At 37.4% G+C, this 23,249-nt stretch overlaps 1 protein-coding gene across 1 annotated transcript in view; it reads right to left on the bottom strand.

Annotated features, from left to right (window-relative positions):
• CDS1 (CDP-diacylglycerol synthase 1) overlaps positions 1-23,249 on the bottom strand; it is a 64,574-nt gene that overhangs the window by 23,041 nt on the left and 18,284 nt on the right. Inside the window, exons 3-5 of the mRNA XM_074346648.1 lie at positions 18,214-18,310; positions 12,041-12,138; positions 9,537-9,676 (exon numbers count right to left, since the gene is read on the bottom strand). Of these exons, the coding sequence (XP_074202749.1) occupies positions 9,537-9,676; positions 12,041-12,138; positions 18,214-18,310 (335 nt within the window). The remainder of the gene's footprint in view (positions 1-9,536; positions 9,677-12,040; positions 12,139-18,213; positions 18,311-23,249) is intronic.

The following is a 23,249-nucleotide window of genomic DNA, read 5'->3' as shown; positions in this document are numbered from 1 at the left end:
ATATAAAATTTAATAATAATTATTATGGCAGCTAACAGCTATTGAATACTTACTATGTTTCAGGTTCTTGTCTAAGCATTTTATAAATATGAACTCATTTAATCCTTCCAATGTTCCTATGATGTAGGTACCTATTATTATCTCCATTTTTATCTCCATTTTACAGATGAATAAAAATGCACAAACGGCTTTACTAATTTAATGGGGATCATGGAACTACAAAAGAGTCAAACCTTTAGATCCAACTGATCCTCAAGAGTCATGCATTTTTTTTTTGCATATATATATTTTTATTGACGTATAGGAGAGTCATGCGGTTCTATAAACTGTTATCAGCAAGACTTGGGTTAAGAATAATTTGAAGTTTCTCAGAGCCTTGTTATAATAACTATAGTAAAATATAATACTCTTAATAATTTCAAGAATCACAAACAGTATTTTGTTTCTGTTATTTTTTTCTTTCTTTGTTTCTGTTTATATCCTACAAATTTATTACAATGAAATTTTACTAAATAAAAATTCTACCTAATTAATTGAAATCTAATAATTATATATACTAAATAATAGGAGGCAATATGAAGCACTTTTTGCCCAATGTATCAATAAAGTTCTAAAGATCCTAAGTATTTTTTTTTTACAGACATAGATTGGGAAATGCATAAGTGAAGTTTAATTTTAGATCAGCAGCCACTCATGCATCCTATTCTGCAATATCTTCAGAGAGTGAATTCTCTGAGATAGAAAATGAACTGTCAGTCCATGTGAAATAAACACTAGACTTTGTATATCCAAGTTATACTCCCCAAAGCAAGTCTACCCACTAGGGTAAGCGAGGTTACTACTACTCTGACCAGAGCAAAGAATCAAACAATAGCTGTCTTCAGCTGTTTTTTGATGAGTGACTTGGAATGTCAGTGGAAAGGATGATGATAAAGGAAGAAAATGCATACTGGCTCCCAGATCCTACCTCACCTCCTATTTGTCATCTACAGAATCTGACTGGTTGAACTGCAAAAGAAATATGGAAACATTTTCTGAGTAGAGGCACAAGTGACAGCCATATGTCACTTTCTTCAGAGAAAGAAAGGGGGGGGGGTGTTAAGACATGGAATTCATGGCACTGAAATCACCAGTAGCTTAAAAGACCTCTTTAAAAATCACTGCTTTTAATTTTTTCTTCCCTAGCAGGTAGACCTGCGGCTCAAGGAATAATGAAAGTTCTATGCTGTTTTATGCCATTAGCCTATGGTTGAAGGCGAATGGAGACTGGACTTGGTTCGGAAGCTAATGGGATAAGAGCAAAGCAGACACACGGCAGATGCCTCTGGAATCTCCCCTTCTGTCCAAATGGACCTCGCCGGCTCTGCCAGCACGGTCTCGGGGACTTCTCAACATCACTGACGATGAATTATCTCCCACATACTCCAACATGTCTGGTTTCCTCTTTCTTGAAATTGTGTAATATTGTTCACCCTTAAGTCTTTCTTCAAACAAAATTACCAGCAGACTCATTTAACGCTTTCCTAATGATCATTTTATCCAGGAGAGCTTGGCAACTCACTTTTACCTGATCCAATTTCACTGTTACATCAAGTTAACATGCAGCGTTTTAGGGTGTTCTAATAGAGGGTACAATTATCCGACTCCGAGATACATTAAGACAGTTCTTTGAATTTGGGGGAGAATGGTGTAAAGGGTTTTCCTAGCATGTCTAAGGTTAAGTATTATTTTCAAACAAAAAGAATCTGAAACAGGAACATATAAATTTACTTTTTCATTCACAACCATCTACTTATGTGTGTATTTTAAATTTACATATGTAAAAATACATATGTGCTATATTGCAACAAGTCTATGGAAAGGATAACTTTGTACATTTGGATCCCCACTTTTACTTTTTAATTAATAAAGAATATTTGTATGGTTATATTTCCAATTAAAATTACAGGACTTGTTACAGTATTGTAAATAAAACTATTCATTGAAAAAGCTTCCTAACACATGGTTGTTGATAGGTAATTATGTTTAGTTACACTTACTGATCACCAGTTTATACACAACACTGTGCCTGGCGCTGTCCATGCGAAGATGTGTATTGCCCAGTACCCAAGAGGTCCCAGGTGGTTAGGGAGACCCAGCTACCCAACAGACTAAACAGTGGTGTATTCAACAAGAACAAAAAAAGAATGTGATTTCTAAAGGAGTCAGGAGAAGCAAATGGGGGGAAAAAGATATTGAAAAGTCCAAAAGATGGGATAGAGGGAATTTCAGAAAAATGGACAATCAAAAGTTGTGTATTGAGCACTTAAGATGCACCAGGCACAAGATACAAAAAACGGATAAGACAGTTGTTCCAGAGAGCTCACAGTCTAGCTGAAGAGACAGAACATATAAAGAAATAATACAGTTGTTTTTAAAATTTCTTATTGGTGATTAACCAATTCAATAAACACATATAGTCCTTAAATCAAAAAGGAGACAGATGGACCCAGGATTAAATCCTAGAGCTTACTGACTCATCCCTCACCCTTTCATGAGGCTCTGTTTTTCAATACACTCACCTAACTAATCAGAACTCCAAAACATTTGAAATATCACATTTAAAAAATTCAGAAGCACACTGTATTATGTGTGCCCATATTCAGAATACAACTGAGTTGTTTTTTAAAAAAGTTTTTAAGCAACCATGCATTGTAGAAATTCACATAAACCAACCATATTAGGCTAAGACAAAAAAGTTTTCTCTTAATCTGCCTGGTGAGTATATGGTGCAGAACAAGACTAGCAGGTGTACATATTCTATTCAGCTTTAATTCAAAAACTGTAAGTGGTTTTGGAGATACAGTCCCTTATGAATAGTTATGTGTGGTATCTTTCTAAAGAGTTTATCAACATCCTTTGAGATAAAAGATATTCAGGATGTCTGGGAAAAAATTCCTAATCATGCATTAATTTTAGCTATAATTTAATCTTACATGTCCATTGATTTTCTTGAATTCAAAGTATTATATTCAAGTCATAACTTCTCCTTAAAGTTTTTAAAAATGAAATAGTTAGTAATGCATAAATATAAGCAAAATAAATACTAAACATAATAGGCCTGTAATATGCCTATCACAGGTTGGCTAAAGAGATCTTCAGGTGATATTATTAAGGGTCCAACATCTTAAGCTTATTCATCCATCATTATGAGACATGTGGTCACATGTCTGGTCTCATTTCTAAAGGGCCTCCAATCTAAACCGCCAAGATCTAGGGGGAGGGTATAGCTCAGTGGTAGAGTGCGTGCCTAGCATGCACTAGGTTCTGGGTTCAATCCCCAGTACCTCCATTAAAAATAAATAAACCTAATTACTTCCCTTAAATAAATAAATAAATAGATAGATAAAAGATAAGCCACCAAGATCTTTTTACAATATATCTAGATTCTAGAGAAAATGTTGTTCCTATGATTTTCTCTTTGCTATCAAATTCGTTTTACGATAAAATTATCTAAGTGTCATAATGACTTCCAGGTCCTAGTCATTTGGTATGATATTAAACAAGTCATTTAATCTGTGTGCCTTGGTGAAAGGATCAGACCTGGATAGATCTACATTTTATTTTACTAAAATTCAATGTCAGTGAGAGAGCTTGTGTTGTCTCTGCTTTTTAAATCTGCTAAGACCTATACAAAGTCATTTGCCCACCGCAGAACTAAAATTTGGACAGGACCTTTGGAATGTTGTTTAATGAGAAGAATTCCAAAGATTTTTCACAGCATAATGAGAGAAAGGTACCAATATCTCAAGAGAGCACACTTTCTACTTCCTTACTCCTGTTTTAAAGTCTAATTCCATTTTCTAGACTAAGCTCATGAGTGTTGCCAATCACTTCAAGAATCACCAGTAAGGCCTCAAGAACCAGCAACCAACACACTGATCAAGATTTGCAGGTACTAACTACTACACATAAAATAGATAAACAACAAGTTTCTACTGTATAGCAGAGGTAACTATAGTCAATATCTTACAGTAGCCTATAATGAAAAAGAATATGAAAAGGATTATATGTGTGTATATGGATGACTGAAACATTATGCTGTACACCAGAAATTGATGCAACATTGTACACTGACTAGACTTCAATTAAAATAATAATAACAATAAGCCATAAAAAAAAGAAGCACTCTGTGTCAATGTGCATGTTCTCAGCCTCTTGATCATTCATCCAATAAATGTGTGCTGGGAACCTGCATACCAGACCCTGTGCTAAGCACTGGGAATTAAAAAAAAATAAGAGAGACACAAAGTGGGTAATTATGGTTTAACAGGACCATATTTAGGACACACATAAAATGATAACAGATATAGAATACGAGGCATGATTTATATCGAAAATTTCATTCGAGTAGCTCCGTGTTTACTACAAAGTTGCATTTTAAAAGTACATTTGTTTCGGGGGAGGATAATAGCTCAGTGGTAGAGCGCATGTTTGGCATGCCCAAGGTCCTGGCTTCAATCCCCAGTACCACCACTTAATTAATTAATTAAATATAAGTACATTCGTAAGACTGATAATGTCAACATTCTGGTATGATCTTACACTGTAGTTTTCCAGAATATTACCACTGGTGGAAACTAAGCAAAGTATATAAGGGATATCTCTATTATTTCCTACAGCTACATGCAAATATACAATTATCTCAACAACAACAACAACAAAAAATGTTGTAGGCCAAGAATTCGGGATACAAAAGCAATTTTTCATAGGTAAACAATAACTGGTTTTTAAGATCAGCCAATAGTATTTTAATTTTTTTTTTAATTTATAGCCTTCATAGTATTAAATATAAGCCTAAATGGTTCAGGCCCTCATTATATTTAGGGCAAATTAGAGTAGTGGCTTCCTATCTTATCACTATTAATGTCTCCCAACACATCCTGCATTTAATTACAAATTTGGTCATATTATACTCTTAGCTTAAAATCCTTCAGTGGTTTCCGAGGGATAAAGCCCAAATCCTTCCCACGATACACAAAGCTTCTCAAGATGTGGCTCCTGCCTACCTTTGCAAATCTCAGGGCTGCCACTGGTTCCGAACATGCCATCCTCTCATTCCCAAAAGCCTGCACAGCTGCTCCCTCTGCCTGGAATGCCCTTTCCCACTATCCCCCTGGCAAACACCTGCTTCTTCTTTGCTTTTCACAACATTTGTCATCTCTTCGCAAAGGCCTTCTATGGCCTTCCCACCCCAACATAGCAAGGCCCTCCTTCCCCTCCTCCTCGCTCTTAGAGATCCTTGTTCACATTTCAGCAATAAACCAGGGAACACGTGTCTCAGCAGTTACAAGACCCTGGAAGGTATGCTACCAGCGTTATTTCCCCTTGTATCCTCAACACCACAAACTGTACCAGCACTTGGAAAGCACTCAAGTATTTGTTGAAAAAACAACACTGATGACTTTCAATGAGCTTCTGCGATTCTCTATAAAAGAGCAAGTGGTAAGCGATATCCATGGCAGAAATCAGTTAGAAAAAGAAGAAATATTGATCTTATTTTATAAAAGTAGAGTCAGAAAGTTTAGGGGATGAACAAATAATTACTAAAAAGGGTTGGTTGGGACGCTATCATGTATACAATGTTATAAAAAGAAACAAGAAAGAAAATAAGTTACATTGTCTTTACCCTCTCAATTGAGAAGTTACTCTCAAGTGTTTAAGTTATAGCAAACATAAAGGGAATATAAGCCAAGGAAATAGTCGTTGCCTTATTTTCTGACGTTCTCCCCATCAGATTTTGCTATACGCACATCAACAGAGATGTAACTGCAGCTATGGGAAAAGTGAGATAGGTTTAGATATGCTGACATAAAACCACTCATACACTATATTAAGTGGGGGGAAAAAACAGGTACAGAATAGTCTGGTCTCATTTGTGTGAGAAAATGAGGGAAGGTGGATATGACCCTATCAGCCTGAATGCTCAAAAAGTGTCTGGAATAGTGGCAGTAAGACCCCAGAGACAGTAAGTGAGGCTCTGAGGTAGGAGGGAGATATCATGCAATACTCCTTTTCAGTCTGAATTTTTCCTGTGGGAATATATTATGTTTTCATTTTTAACAACTAGTTTTGAAAAACCAACCTAGGTGAGGATTCCCAAGCCACCTGGCTTTTGGCACACTCCCTACTCAGAAGCCAGCCGTGGTGCTCCCAGTGCCAAGCCCCAGAGAGAGGCCACCCGTGGGGGCTCAGGGCAGGAGCCAGCACTAACTGTGGCCATGAGAGAGCCACCTCAGGCACCTAGCCCACTTGGGACTTAAGTGACCAGCACTGTCTCCATCTGACCACAACCAGAGGGGAGGCCCTCAGTTAGAACTGCTCAGTGAAGCCCAGTCAATCCAGGACAAGGAGAAAAAAGAACAAATTGTTGACTTTAGCAAAGGGAAAATAAAATACTAGTCAAAGACTTTTGTTTTAAAATGGCAGCTTGATCATGGACATTTATTTCTATTCCATCTTGGTAGCCCAATAAATCACGTTAAAGAAATTGAGGCAAAAACCTACAGGGCAAAGAGAACTAAAGAAATGTCAAGGAAAACAGAAGAGAAATGGCTATAAAATTTGGAAGCTGGAAAACAGACTGGATGACTTTCAGCAGACTTGAGAAATCAGGGCAACTAGAAGTATCCTCCAGAGAAGACTGAGCGGCAGAGGCTGAGCAGCGGAAGGCAGGGCTGAGGCCTGGACTTCCAAGCTTGAGTGTTAAGCAAAGGTCGGCTGCTAACAAGTGGGGCCAAAGCAGTCAGTTGTGAGACAGAATAAAGACGTCAATTAGAAATGTATGAACATAAAACGCTGACCTTCTAAGCACATGTCAAAGCAAACGATTAGAGGCTATGCCTCGGCAGAATGAGGGTGTTATCCCAGAAACTGGAAGACACAGGATGGAAGAAACGGAAGAGCCAAACTGCAAGGGGACAGCTGGGCAGCAGGCTTACAGGTGGGCAGGGCAAATAAGAACAGGACCCCGCGGTCCCTGGGACAGAGGTCTCCTGGGAAAAAGGGATCTGACAACTCTTTGATTTGTGTGAACATTTGGAAAAAATGACGAATAGATATGGGATAGACTCAAAAGGAAAATTAAGGATTCCTACGCACAAATTATGAAGGTGGAAAAGAAAAGCTCAAAGAGCAACTATTAAGTTCAGGAAAAATTCAAACTTGTTAAAAAAAAACAAAACAGAAACGTAATGAAAGATACTACTTGGCTCCATAGAAAGGGGTATTTTATGTATCTGTTTAAAAACATAAAAATGACAATAAAAAACTAAGTATAGAGAAATGAGGTTATTACAGGAAGTCAATAGACAATGCCTAAAATAAGTTAAGACACAGGCATATTACTTAGAAAAGTGAAAAAAAAAACCTGTAAGTGTGGGGTGCAGGGTTATCGTTTATATTACAAGTCTTTTGACAATATCTGCTTTTTAAACTAAAAGACATATTAATGATATAAATGATTAATGTTTTAATTAATTATAATTTTACTATTAAGAAATTATAAAAATAATTATATATGAAATAGTTGTTGTGTTCAATAACAAAAGTCACCATAGATACTTATCTTGCTAAAATTATTTTTTAAACTCAAAATGCCAGAAAAGAAGTCTTGTCAGTCTAAATATAAACTGAGAAGTTACTGTATTCTTCTCCCCTTTAATAATAAAGAATTCATCCCAGAATTTACCTTACATTTAACAAAATAAATCAAGTTTCTCTGTTTGATAAGTGAGAGAAACTACTCAAAGTTTCTACCAAGAAAAAAAGTCACAAACATGCTTTAATAAACATAAAATCAGAGTCAAGTGTTTTATTCCTCAAATTTTAGCTGTTAGCAGTTATCATTAATCTCTCTATAATCATGATTCTTCTAAACTGATTAGAATTTCAAATGGAATGACTATCTTAGAATGAATAACTTCTTTTGCCCCAGAAATGACAGAAATACTTTTCAATATCTATTTCTAAGAATTAAGATAACTATATTCAACAGTTACATTCAATATCTCCAAGAGCCTATTTTACATACACCATTTATAATTCAAAAAAAAAAAAAAAAAGTAATGGACTGAGATACTTGGACTTCACAAAAACCTGAATTAAAATGGGAAATTTCTTTGGAAAACGTAGGTCCTCCTGCCCCAAAAATGATTCTCTGAAAATTACCATTATCATTTCAGATTATATTTCATTCTCTGGCCTTCTAGAATTATAAATAAAAGAGAGCAAGATCTGAAGGGGTGTTTATTAAAGTAGGAGCACCATGAAGAACAGTATCATAATTACCGAATAAAGTGACATGCTTTTAAAGGACTGGACTTTCATCCCCGTACACTCTATACTTTTTTGTTTAATGAGAAATGGAAAGTCATCCATATTGTATTCATTTTCCAAAATTATACCAACTGGGTAAAAATTAATTTACTGAGAAACTCCTCAGAGCTAAAACAGTAACTATTAAGAGCTAAAGAGAAACTAACAAATTTCATTTTCTCCTTTAAAAGTGAAAATAATAATAATAATAAATATTAAAATAGTGCCAGGTACTGTTCTAAGTGCCTTACAAAGAAACTGAGGCACAGATAGATTAATTAAATTTCCTAAAGTTTATTCAGCGACCAAGTGGTGGAACCAGGATTCATATTGGCAATCTAAGTTTTAAAAAGTACGTTATCTAAATCAATTCCTTATAAATTATTTTATGATTCATAAACTTTTATGCAAAATAAATCTGTTAATTCTAATGTTATCCTAAGTATCTGATTCTTAATTAATTATTTGTTTTTTATTTTTCAGTTTTATTAGGTAGAATTGTTACAATTTGACAGCACATATACAATATATTGCATGTAAATACATCTACACAATATACTGCACATATTTTTTTAATTCACATATATGTACTATTCATTGTTTCTAAAAACACTTAGAACTTTAGTTTTTTAAACTTACATAGTTCTGATTCCTAATGTAAAATCATAAAAACATGACACAGCATACTATAAAGAAATATGCATATTATATATATAATATATTTTATATATATATATATACATATATATATATACACACACACACACACACACACACACACATACACACCATGTCAATAAAACCAAGTACCCTGATTAATTCTATATGGAAACTCTATTTCTGAGGGACAAAGAAAGCAACGTGAAATCGTGTATGTGAAAGTTTCTTTGTAAATTATACTTGGTTAATGATCAGTCCATATATTTATAGGTTTGTTTACTACAATTTGCAAAGAAAATGTTCAAATGTATGAGGTGTCTATTAAGCAAATTTTTTTTAACAATAGGGAGTAATTGCTATTTAACACCATGATGAAAGAAATATCTTTTTATACATGATATATAAAAGAAAAGCTGGATAAAATGTACAAATAAAGGATGCTGTGAATTTAAATAACATAAAAAATAAGCATGTAACACATATTGGCTACATATGAATACAGAATATTTTCCTTAACTTACCTGCCAGATAGAGGGCAAATGATATAAATCTGTGGTAGCGAATGAGGAACTGAAGTTGCTCTTCTCTTTGAACAAATGTAGCAAAATAATCAGCTACAGTCTCTCCATAGAAAAAGTAATTTACACACAGTAGAAAGTACCTATAATTTAAAAACAATTAGCTTTTTTTATATTTGGAACTTTTCCCCCTGAAACTCAGTAAAACTATTTTCTACATTTTGATGATGCCACAAAGATCAAAACCAAGTTTAGAAGACTAGTTCAGGATATATTCCACCAAAGTGTTTTTTTCCCCATTTCAAATTTAATTTCTAACTTATCAGTCAACAAAAATTTACTGAATATAGTTCATGTCTTTAGTTAGCTCAAAATCTAATGCCAGAGACAAATAATTAAGAAACAATGTAGAAAATACTACACACACACACACACACACACACACACACACACACACAGGGTATTAAGTTAATAATGAAAATTCACACCCAACTACTCATGGCTCTAATGTTTTTAACAGTAGAGCCCCTAAGCCAACCCCCATCCTCCCTAAAGAAGATCAACAGGGAAAAAAGGAAGAGGTACTTGGACTTCTAACCTCTCTCCCCTCTGTCCCGCCCACACTGGGGTCTTGCTCCCTCTTCTCAAAGCTCCAGAAGGACTCTGGTTGGGCAGTGATTCTAAAGGGGGCAGCAATGGAGGATGGAAAATACCAGTAGGTAAAAAAATCTCTGGGAGAAACTTTTAAAAGCTGTATAAATGCCCAGCCCTGGTATATCCTTTCCCCCAAGGGAGGGGTTGAACCTATGAGACTTTGCTGATACGAATGCAGGTAAGCCAGGAAAAGAGGCTGAGAAACATGGCCATAGAGTTCCTCTGGGCCTCCTCCTTGAAGGGCAGAGTCCTAGGTAGCCAGGAGGGCAGAAGGACAGGAAAGGGGTGGTTGCCCTCTGGTTCTCATGGATGCAATTGGATCCCACTGCTCACAAAGTAAAGTATTCACATTTCTCTTCAGCGACATTACCATTTTTTTTAATCTCCTACAATGGAAACTGTGATTCCAATCCAACTTTTTGACCCCTATTCCCTAATAAATACATACCTTCTGCTCAGGAGAGCCAGGAATGTCCCACCATCTGCAGCACACACCTCTTCTGTCCCCACCAAGAACCTGCTGGGTGCTGCTTCCGCAACCCAGACATGCTTCACTCTCGAGCAAGTCTTAGTTTAAGTGACTGTCTCTCTCTCGCCTTCACCAAGAAGCCTCTAGAATCACTGCAGCCCATCCTGACCTACTTTTTTTCTCCCTACACTTAAAATCAATCCTGCATGGTTTAGCTTTTAATTACTCTTCAACTACTTAATCTACCTAAAATTTCCATACACTTCACAACTCATGAAGAAACTTTTCAAAAGGAAAAATCAGCTATTACTAAAATCAAGAAACTATTTTTTGACTACTGTAAAACCCAAAGGTTATACACTTGTTTTGATAAGACACTGGCCCTCTGGCTGACACTAATCAAACAACTGTACTCAAAGGCATGGCCAGGTAGGTTCATTATGAACTATATCATCATGTTTCCTGATCAAGGTCCTGATAATTAAGAAACCTGAAAAGTTTTAAAAAGGTATAAAAATTTAATTATTAAGAGTTATTTGATTTTTTTTTTTTTACCATTTTTGCATGTATTTGTACATACACAATACTCCAGGGGCCAGTAACTGCTGGTGCTATTTAGAAGGGTGCCTTGCACACTGCCCCCATCAGTCTTCCTCTTCCCTCTGACCACCCTCCTTGTTGCACACCACGGGGCCCAGGGCCTGACAGAGACCAAACCAGGAGCAGTAAGGTGGGGCTATCCCTCCTCTCACAACCCTGGCCCTCCGAGGGCTTTGGGGGCCTTTGAGGAGGGTGAGTCAGCCTGCAGGGGTAGAAAGGGAGGGAGGGAGACAGATGTTCAGCTTGGGCTTCCCCCTCCCACGTCTCCCCACCCTGAATAAACCACTGATCACTTACAAAACAAAACAAAACAAAAAAACCCAAAATATCCACAACTATGTTCATCTTTCAGTCTTTGAAATATGAAATTTTGTGTAAGGTTTCATGTCAACTGAGGGGAAACAAAGCAAAAGATTACATATATTTGTAACATTTTATAAAATGAAACTTTATGTTAAAATTGTAATTTTAAAGGATATAAAAGAATGTCTGTATATAGCTGAGGTTTTTTAAAAAAGAGGACATGAATAGTGTATATATTCAATATAAATTAGGCATCTCTACAAAGAATGAAAGATGAGATATGAAAACAGTTGTGTTGAAGTGAGAGTGTCTAAAGGAGATTTTCTTCTTTTCAAAATTCAAATTTATTCTTTTTTGTTTATCTTCCTTTAAAATCAACCTATACAGCCAACTGTGTAGCTGCTGACTGATCAGGATGCTTCCTTACAAACTTCAGAAAAGACTCGGATTTTCGTAGCTGGAACAGTTTTAAGCTACTCACCAGCTGAGAGTTCTAAACCACGGCAGGTCGTAAGAGCGATAGACTCTGTAACCTATGGTGATGATCTCATGGAAGCATTTCACTTGGATGCTCAGAACCTGAGACCAAGAGAAAACATAACACACAATTCTCAATATTTACATTTATGCTTAGTCGCGATTTTAAAAATCTTCAGCCTAACCTGCCCACTTTTAGTTATTCTAAGTATCAGCAGCAAAATCTCAGCATTGAACTTCTCTAAAATCAGTGCTGCCCCAAAGGGGTAAGCAAAACAGTGTTTCATTCAAAAAGTTTGAGAGATCATTCCCAGGGTAGGAGGCGGCACTGGAGTTCAGAGTTTGCAGGATACAGTCTGGTTGGTCACAGCCAACTAGGCTTTATCCCTCATTATTGTTTCCTTTCTTGAGGTTGTCCACCTCAAGGTGAATGATCTTTTTGTCTATTTTGTTTCTTGAGTTATCCTAGGAAAATGATCAGCTGTGAAAAGTTTGCTTGTATATATTTATTTTTAACCATGCAACCAGGTATGCTTGCCAAGGATAAAGATGCCGTCAAGACAAATGGCTAAAACATTTTTGCCCAGCTACCCAGGGGCTTCCCACCATGCCAGCTCTCCCACAGCCAGCCACACACATCTCTGATCAACCCAAGCAGAGCTTGCTTGGCAAATTATAAACAAATCCTCCACATTTGCAGCCACACTGGCCTGTCAAGTCAGTCTATGCAATTTCTGTCTGCACAGTGTCCAATACACATGCCTAGTAAAGGGATTTGTATTCGTGAATCCCTTTTTGATGGTCTCTGTAGCAGTCCTTCAAACTGCCGCGTCCACCAGTTTGAGTAAAGGTAATTCCTGAGAATGTAGCATCATATCCAGTGTTTGGTTTAAGTCAATTCCAAGACTCAGAGCAAATGGCAAGTTGAACACTTAGCACTATCAATGAAGAGGTTCCAACCGTTGTGAAAATACTTTTTCAACCTCTAGAAAACATATCCAAGGGCTTGTTTTTGTACAGCCCTGGAACTAAAATGGACTTTATATTTCTAAAAAGTTAAAAACAAAAACAAAGATTATATGACAGAGACATACGTGGCTCCTTAAAGCCCAAAATGTTACCATCTGGTCCTTTACAGAGAAAGCTAACCAAACTGCCGAAGGACGTACTTTGGGATTTCTTTTTAAGATCTCCAGAGTAGCTTTCCCAAACCTACTGCTCAGGATGTTCTTAAGCTATTTTTCCTCACTATACTTATTACATGTCCAATCACATACTGAAAAAATTAGTTGTGTCCCCTCAGCCACATGGTAAGAAAATATTATGCCAAACTACTATAAGCAGTAGTAAATATAATATAAATGTGTTATAATATAAAGACAAGAAAATATTTAAATATTGCCCTTCAAATTATCTTTGTATAAATATCAAGCCTTTTTTTTTTAACAAAAATAACCATAGAATGGGACAATGCTAAATGTTAAAATGGCAAAACCATGCTATTTATGGAACCAAGGGCTTACAAAATATCAAATGCACTGATGCAATTTCTATGAATACATTTGTTCGAGAACAACCATAACCACTATATATGGTATTTAACTGAGGGGAGAAAAAAAGCATTTTTGATATCACACAAATATATATATGTGATTGTCACTTATAACTTGCCAGAAGAATTAATATGGAACTGCTAGGGAAATAGAAAACAGGGGATTCAAAGTACTAGAGTAAAAATCCTTAAAACATATGTATGTCTTCCAGGGCTGGGTGATCACACAGAAACTGATACTCCATGCCATAAGTACTGGCAGCAATGCATTGGTAGGACTCTGTTGGCCCAATTAATGTGTTAAGAGCATTAAAAACAACAATTGATAAGCAAATGCCTATTCTGCTGATTACTGAGGATTCAGAGAATAATACGGGGCTTCTGTTCTCAGAGAGGCAGTCTGTTACGGAGAACACACACAACTACAATACCATGTGGAAACAGCCATGTGGACATAAGCACAGGCAGACCCAAAATCTGTGGCGGGGTAGGGATGGGTAGTTGGGGCAAAGGAGGAGGATATGCAGAGTCATGTATGTAGGAGAGGACGAGGATGTGGAGGGAACTACAAGTAGTTCAGAGGTGCTGGAACACAGAGCTGAGGGTGAGAAGTCGAGAGAGTTGAGTCTGGTCACACCATCGCAGGACATAGCATGAAGGACTGCACAAGGGAGTTCGTGCTGATCATGAAAGAACGTGATCAGGTGTGTGTCTAGGGATCACAGGTGGAAAGGACTGACTAGAGAGGCAGGCAAGACATCACTTTCCAGATGAGCGTGGATGAACATCTAACTGGGACAGCGGCAGAGGAGGGTGGAGCACAAGGAATATGAGACACTGAGGAGGTAGAACTGACTGGACTTTGTGGTTGAGGAAACTGGGGGGCTAAGAAGGAGAGGGGAGCACAGAATAACACCAGGAAAGGCTTGGAAAAGTACAGATTTATTCAGAATGGGTGGTGATGGAACAGAAGTGATGGTAATGGATAGGCTGAGTTTGAACTATGGTACCCATGGTTTATCCAAATAAAAGAGCCTATTGTCAATCTGGGGATCTATTTGAAGAAAATAATCCTGCACATGAAAAAGCTTTGCATTCTAATATGTTCAGGGTAATGTTATTCACAAAAAGGAAAAACCAGAATATAACCTGAATGTCTAAAAATAAACACACCGGTTTAAATAACTTAAGCTGTGCTCCATTCTGTTGAGTAGATGAATGTATTAAAGCTGATGGCTGTAAAGACTGTGGAGCAACTCAAAACATTCGATGTGATATTTGTTTAAAAAGAAGGATACAAAATTTTAGTCACATTAGAATTACAATGATAGTTTTTTAAAAGAAAAAAAGATGAAAGGAAATGTCAGTATTAATTGAGTTTTGGTGGCTGATGATAGGATTGGGGTGAGTTTTTAAAATTATATATTTTCCAAAGTAATTCTAATAGACTTTTATAACTCTCACAATGGGAGAAAAATTAAATGTACCATTTAAAAGTAAATTTAAGAATGTGAATTATAACAATTATTATAGGAGTTTCCAGGAAGGGGTGGGGGGACTCTCTTATGATATTTTTTTATATGTTCACACCTGTCTTTAAATCAAAATATGTTTTAGTAACTCCATCACTTAGAAAGTGATTCCAAGCTGTGAACGCAACAATTAAAGCACTATTATGTAGAAGGTTGAAGGAAAAAAAGCTCCTTTTATTTTCAGGAATATGAGTATGAGTTCCATCTTAGAATAGCAGCTATCATTTCCTAGAAGTAAATTTTTAATAAAGCTCTCTTCCATTAGTCATCTTGGAGTGCTGATATTACAAGGTGCACGTACAAGCAAGCTACAATGCGTACTTCTCAAAATAGAAATGATCTATTTATGGTTACGAATGTAAATAAGACTTTAAAATACATAAAAGTCATATCACTTGAGTACCAACAGTGTGGGCATATTTGTACATCCATCCATATTCCCTTAACATAAACATTATAAATACAACACATGTCCATCCGCATGTGTCCCTGTGTGCATGTATGCATGTACACATGCGCACGCAACAAACCTTAAAGAGCACTCACAATTCAAATCCACTTTAACTAGATCTTTAATATTCTTCTATTCTTCTCTGATTAAATTCACCAATCAAAGAAATAACTTGTAATAAAACGGTATTTTCCTTTCATAGAAAAAGAAAAAAGGAAAAAAAAAGCCCAAGTACTTCAGGTGGACTTTTGATTTTCTGTTTAAAAAAATCAGAATCCAAATATGCAAGATGTCTTTAAAGGTGTTTTAAATTTTGTAATAAAAGAATGGCTAAAAATTCATCTCTATCCACAAATTCTGACTCAGTTACCACACCAAACAATTCAGCTTGGAGAGCAATGTAATTTACGCACAGAGAACCCACCAAACCAACCTGAGCCAGTGCATCCAGAATACTGGTGTTTTGCAGTATCTTACTTCAAAATTACCTGCTAAGAGGAACCATAAATCAAACTATCCCTAATATTTTAAATGGCTCCTTAATGCTTTACAAGTAAATTCCAACTTCTTAACAAAGTACTGCAAGGTCCTCCAAGATATGATTCCTCACTGTGTTTTCACATTTAAAGGCCCCATGCTCAAGAAACGGTATGACCTGCCCTTTCCTGACACACTTGGCCACTGGGACTTTTGCTCACAATCCTCACCCCACCCTGACAGGTCAAGGTCTGCTCAAAGTCCTTTCATCCACAAAGCCTTAGTGAGCTGTCTGCCATCACCTAGTCTCCTCTTCCCCAGGCTCGACCACCATCACACACAGCACTGAAAAGCACTCTACCCACACCCACTCCTGAAATGCCCAGTCTAGGGGCCACTGGTGGTCACTGGCACTGGAGAGCCCGCAGTGGGTTCAGACCGAGGGGACTGGCAACTGGAGCCCTTCCCTCAAATCACACCTGGGCGGTGCTCACAGCTGCCCACCTGCATCCTCTAGCCTCACGTTAAGTCAGTCCTATCCATTATCCATTTTTCCTTTGTAAGAAAAAGCTCTTTAGGATCCCAGCAAATTAACAGAACAGAGAAAGTCTTTCACATTCATTTTTTACCTTGATTTCCCAAAGAAGTACAAAATTAACGAGAGCATGAAAAGAAAAGTGAAAGGGCTTTATGGTGCTTATAAGAGCTGCTTTAATTGGTTTCAGGAGTTGATGGAATTTTTTCTCAATCATGTCTAACTTCACTTTAAAACTTATTCTTTTATAAAAAAAAATAAAAGGAAAGCGATCATATTGCTCATAGCTTATCACTGTGAATAAGAGTGAGCATGGAGAAGGGAAGACAGGCGAGATGGGTAAACCCATTTCTGAGGGCGCCAGAGCAGCCAGACAACAGGGGGACGAGTACGTAAGAGGAGGCTGAACTAACTGAGACGGATGAAGGAAAATAATAAAAAAGAGGGACACCGTGCACTCCCCTGCGAGCAGGCCCTCACCGCTCACCGCCAAACCACGCTCAGCACTCAGGAAGGGCTTGATGAATTTGCTGAACAAAATTTCTCCTTCTTACTTCTACCACTCTGGGCTTCCAATGTTTCACGTCTCCATAGATACCAAGGCTTTTATACACAGGGAATTCTCTGCTGTGATAGCCCTTCCCCCAAGCTCCCCCCTTCACCCCTACTCAGCCTTCAGATCGCACTGCATGTGCTGGGCACTGGATAAAGTCTGAAAGTCTCCCAGCTTTGCTCTCAGGGCATTCTTTTTTTTCAAAATACTTATTACAGTTTGTGAGTATATATCTGATCACTTCCTTAAAATGTAGACAGTAAGCTCCCTGAGGGCAGACACAGGCATCACTCCCCAGAACTAGTGCCTGGCACATAGCAGGTATCTTGAAGCATCTGCTAAATGGATGAATTAAAAGCTTAAAATACTTGTGTGGCTTCATGACTTGTTGGGCTTCCCGTACACAACAAAATCCCAAACTCCCAGAATGGCTTCTGCTCACCTCCCTAGTCCCATCCCTAGACACCTCCACGTGTATAACCCGCAAATCCCCCAACGGAACACAGTCTCTTGTTACCGACACCCCTGCCCCTGATGTTCTCACCTTGGAATGCCCTCCCCTGCTCGGGGCTTCTTTAAGACTCAGGTGTGGCATCACCTCTCCTGGAAGTCTTCCCTCATCTCTCCCTCAGCCTGGATGAGGTAATTTTTTTACCGTGCTCTTCTGAAAGATCTGTCACAGGTCTGATCCTACTCATTTACTATACCATTTATTCATGTGGTTATTTACATGTCTCTGCCATTAGACTGAGTCTGCTGAAGTCGGGGTCTAGCCAGTAGTCAGACCTGCTGTTGAAGTCATGTGTTTGTGTTTCTGTTCTACATTATGCTTGGCACAAGGATGTGTATCTATTATGCATACTTGGTCTCTGCTGAATGGCCACATGGAATGGCCATCTTGCAAATGGGAAAGAACAGTTCAGATCATTTCGTGAACCAGAAGATGCTTAGCGGAACTAAATTTGCTGTTACCACCAACTCTCAAATTACCTTCTTTTTCATGACATGCTCAAATTACTTCAAATCATATCAATACCGGAAAACAAAGAGACACCTGGGCAAAAGTAAAACACTTACAAGAAGCATCAGCATAAAGGATCCCATATAGATGATCAGGAAAAACAACGAAATCATAGTTAGAGTAAGAATTCCACGAATCCACCAGTTTTTCCACCTGCAAAGGAAAAGTTTGAAAAGTTAGCACTGAACGTGTTCTTAAGTCGTTTTGTGTTGTTTCGGTACTGAGTTGCCAAACTTACGGATTTCTCTTAACTATGCTTCAGGAATCCCCTACTTTACAACAAAAACCAACCAAACAGACCAATAGCATTCACTCACGCACTGAGAGCTAAATGAAGTGTAAAGATTATGTTAGCTAAAGAAAGAAACTAGATTGTGTTCACTGTGAGTAAGGATGAATCACGAGGCTGGGAAGTGGCCAATGGGGATGTGTGCATATTCCGCCGGGGTCATCGGAAGGGCAGGAGGAGCCAGGCGCTCAGCCCTCTCAAAGGACGTCCCTCCTTCAGGGTGGTGGATAAACACCGTAGCGATTCTGAGGTGGTGTAAGCCAGAGAGCACGGCCTTCCAGTGAACAATTAAAGAAAGGACAACAGGGAACTGAAACTGGAGAGCACAGCGATTTCAGGGAAACAAGGAAGGCGCAGGGAGGTCAGCCACGGAGGGGAAGGCCAGATGCAAGGGCACTTCTTTCTGTTGCTCAACGTGTGCTGCCTGCTTTCCTGAGGGACAGAGACTTTAGTAGAAAACTGCTCTCTTCTCCTTGGCCCTCTGCTGGTTCTCAGAGCAGAGCTTCCCTGCTGGGACACCTGGCTGGTTCCCAAGTAGGCTGGGACTTGACCTCCCTCAACCCTTTGCTGTCAGTAAGAGCCTGGGGAGCCCAACTGCTCCCCACCCAGGAGCCTCACACTTTACCCCCAGTGTAGCTTACAAACATTTTCACTCTTCACGTGGCCATGTCATGAAAAATATCAGCAACCACTGTATAAAATATCCCAAATTACTCTACTAATACCTATAGAGGGATGAGGATTTCTGAATCCAAAATTGCCACCTCCTTCTTTCATTCATTCTACACCCATTTTACGTTATATTCGCAGTACAGTTTTTTTTTTCAAAGAATTTTCTGATTTCTATTAATTCAAATGATAGCATTTAAGTTACATCAGAAGAGACTTTGATTCAACATCTGGTAACACATATGCACTGTATTCTAAGCACAAGCCCTCATTCTCTTCCCTACAACAGAAATATTAGCTGCTTTCGTCCATATATCAAATACTGATTTACATCCCCTGCTTGCAATCACATAGTCTAGATACTGCTAACTACTCTTCCATAGATATTCCTGTGATCATGTCCTTTCTGCGCTCGAGACCTGAAACACCAATAACATTAAGTCCAAGCTCTTTTATCCAGCTTCCAAGGTTTTTCATGAGGTGGTCAAATTGTACTTACCCGGCTTTATTTCCCTCTACTGTTTAACAAACTATGGAGACTCATACATTTTTCATGAGTCCCTAAGCTTTGGGGCTGAGCTGAAATGAGTGAAGAGTCAAAACTGCTATGGTTGAAAGGTTCCTTTTGGTTTTACAGGTTGAACTCTTTGAGGATGAACAAATGGATTAGGAAACTGGGCTAGGCTGCGGAGCTAGTCAGAGGTAAACAAAGAACCCTAAGCCAGTCTCCTGATAATAATTCAGTCCAGCTTGCATGAACCTCAGAAATGCATTTAGCCCTGCTTTATAACTGATTCTCAGACGGGAGGGTATAGCTCAAATGGTAGAGCACCTGCTTAGCATGAACTAGGTCCTGGGTTCAATCCCCAGTACCTCCACTGAAAAAGTAAAAAAAAATAAATAAAATTAATTACCTCCCCCCTACAAAAAAAAACTTATAAAATAAATAAATAAAACTCTTTCTATAACCGATTCTCAGATGCAGAATTATCCAGAACCTCTTCTAGAGAAAAGGATACTACTCAAGTGTCAGAAATCAGTCCCCAGGTGGGAGCTGCAAGGTCCAAGTGTACCTCTAATGTTAGAGGGCTGGCTTTCCATTTAGAGAATGGTAGCTTCTGAGAACCAGAGATTTAAATAGAGACCTACTTTCTTTTATTATATCAGTGTTATTCCTCCAAGAAAAATTCCCTTTCCCCAACAAGATCAAAGACTTAATTTCCTTATTTTAATTAAAACGTCTCCCCAAATCTCCCAAGAATACCTAATACAAAGTTAAGCACATAAAAGCACATTTTTAACTATAATGGATATATCTTTTTTTAAAAATTGAAATATAGTCAGCTTACAATGTTGTGTCAATTTCTGGTATATAGCATGTTTCAGTCATACATACATATACATATATTTCCTTTCATATTCTTTTCATCATAGGTTATTAAAAGATACTGAATATAGTTCCTTGTGTTATACAGTATAACTTGTTGTTTATTTTATATATAGTAGTTAGTAGCAGATACATCTATTGATACAGTAACCAAAAATTATCTCTTCGGGAAGAAGCACTAATTCAAAACAGACCTTTAATATGCAAAAAAATACCACTGTTACTAAAATCCAGTCTGGTTCCAAATTCAAAATTCTTAATTTCCTACGGTAAAGGAGAAAGCCTTAATTTTGAGTCCAAGTCATCACCTCACAGTCTGTCTTGGATAAAGGAACTCAGAATCAGTAGAGGAGAATTTCATTCAAGTCTCATGTCTCCAGGACCTATACGAACTAGAAATGAGATTTCTAAAAAGTATATAATTAAACAGTGTCCTTAAAAGTGATTATCTAATGTGGTTACACATTTATTGCTCAAACCAATTATGTGATGCACAATATTTTACTGTTACTCAACTCTTGAATGTTTTTTATTTCAAAAATAATGACAAAATTAAAAAAAGATACATTTTCTTAGTGGCACAAACATAAATCATCAAAGACCTGGGTCGGCAAAAGCACTTGAATCAAGAAAAAGGACACAGAGGCACTCCTCAAGAATACACAAGAACTTGGTGGGCCATCTAGCAAAGAGCAAGATTTTTGAGGAAGTCCATCTACCAGCCTTAGGAGGAAACGGACAGGAAGGTGCAAGTTCCCAGAGAGAAGGAAGACGGCATCACAGAGTACAAGAGCATCAGTAAGGCTATGCCTGGCTATGTCCACAGTTTTCCAATCTCAGCCCTAGTAACACTTGGGCCAGATAATTCTTTGCTGTGAAGGGCTGTTCTGTGTACTGCAGGATGTTCCCTGACCTCTACCCACTAGGTGCCAGCAGCGCCGTCTCTTGTTGTGATAACCTAATATATCCCCAGATGTTGCCCCATGTTCACTGGCTGGGGGAAGGTGCAAAATCCAGGGCACCACCCCTGGAGGGAACTACTAAACTAGACTCATTGCTGAAGAAGCCCTTCATTAAAGGATAGAGCTAGACTTCACAGGCTGATAAATATTCATTTCCACAGACTCATACACATGTCAATAAACAGACTGGGACAACTTGCCAGGTGACTGAAGTCCTTTCAAGCCCATTCCAATTTCAACAACTTACTCTCTTTCTGGCATTATATATTAGAGCCTTAAAAATGAACATAAATCTTGACCAAGCAATGTTACTTTTAAAATTTTATCCTAAAAGATAAATTATGGACACTAAATAAAAGTTAGCTATACAGAAAGAAGTTTAAAGCAGAGTTGGCTTTAATTGTGAAAATTTAGAAATCAACTAAATGCCCAGCAATACTTGTTTAGTTAAATAAATTGAACTATAGCCATATAAAGGAATATATCATATTTACATATATTTAAGGATGTTGTGTCTAATTCCATGGAATGAAAATAAAAATAACAAGGTAGAAAACAGTACGATGCTCTTTTTTACATTTTACACACAGACACACACACACACACACACACACACACACACATACACAATGCAAAAGAAAAAAGTTTCAAAGATAAACAACACAGATTTTTAAATATCAGTGTCTTGGTATGAGGATTATAGGGTTTTCTTCTGCAATCTATGTAACTTTCTTACATAATTATTATTTTTACTCCTATGCATCTACAGCTTCTAAGTGTTTGCAAGGCAGACTATTCGGGGTATTCGGCTAAAATGTGTAAGATATAGATTTTGAAACATAAACACAACCTTTACGGAGAAGTTTCTTTAAAAGATTGAAACTAGTCATATATTATCTGCTATTTATTTTTTAAAACCAAGGCTTTCATAACTAGAGCACAATGACTAAGTTCAGAATGTGGCTCTATCACTTACCAGCTACGTGACCCTTGATAAATAACATTTCTGTGCTTCAGTTTCCCCACTTATACAACAGGTATATTACCATACCTGTGTAACAGGATTGCCTTGGAAATAAGTTAGTCAATACATGTAAAGTGCTTGGAGCAGCATTCAGCAAATATATATGATCAATAAATTCCTGTTACTACTACTTGCTATTGTTACTTTACACCAGAAAAAAAAATCAAAGAAAATCTTGTTATGAATGATACATAGGAATACTGCATCATTCTTACATAACCTCAGTATGAAAAAAATTCAGATCTGAGATAGACCAGGTTAGATTTTAAAGCAAAGGTACATCTGTGAACTAGGTCATGAAAACAACTGGGACCGAGAACTATTAAAATAATAATCAGGCTTTTAATAATAGCAAAAATTTATTCTATTGGTTAAAAATATGAAAACTTTAAACTAATTTATTCTATTATGGTTATCTTCTAGGAAATTAAAAATCAGAAAAGCTCTTATTATATTTATTATCCATGACTAATTCAAACTCCAAATTAGTAATCCAGAATTTTTTTGTTCTGTTTGATAACATAGAACAGTTATTAAACAGAAAAGAAATCAACAGGATATCACACACAGTAATGTCAAAAACGGATTCATTACATTTTGCAGCAGCTGAAACAGGCGTCTGTGTGTCTCTTGGGGGTACAAAATGGTAAAGGGTTGTGAAGTTTTGGACAATGATTTAAACCTCAGCTAAAAGAAAAAATTATCTATTTCCATCTGGCATCTGAAAAACAGGGAACAGAGAATATAGAATGTTCTTTATT

The sequence above is a fragment of the Camelus bactrianus genome, chromosome 2 (genome assembly GCF_048773025.1).
Source record: "Camelus bactrianus isolate YW-2024 breed Bactrian camel chromosome 2, ASM4877302v1, whole genome shotgun sequence".
Lineage (NCBI taxonomy): Eukaryota > Metazoa > Chordata > Mammalia > Artiodactyla > Camelidae > Camelus > Camelus bactrianus.
This window is presented reverse-complemented; position numbering and strand designations above follow the sequence as displayed.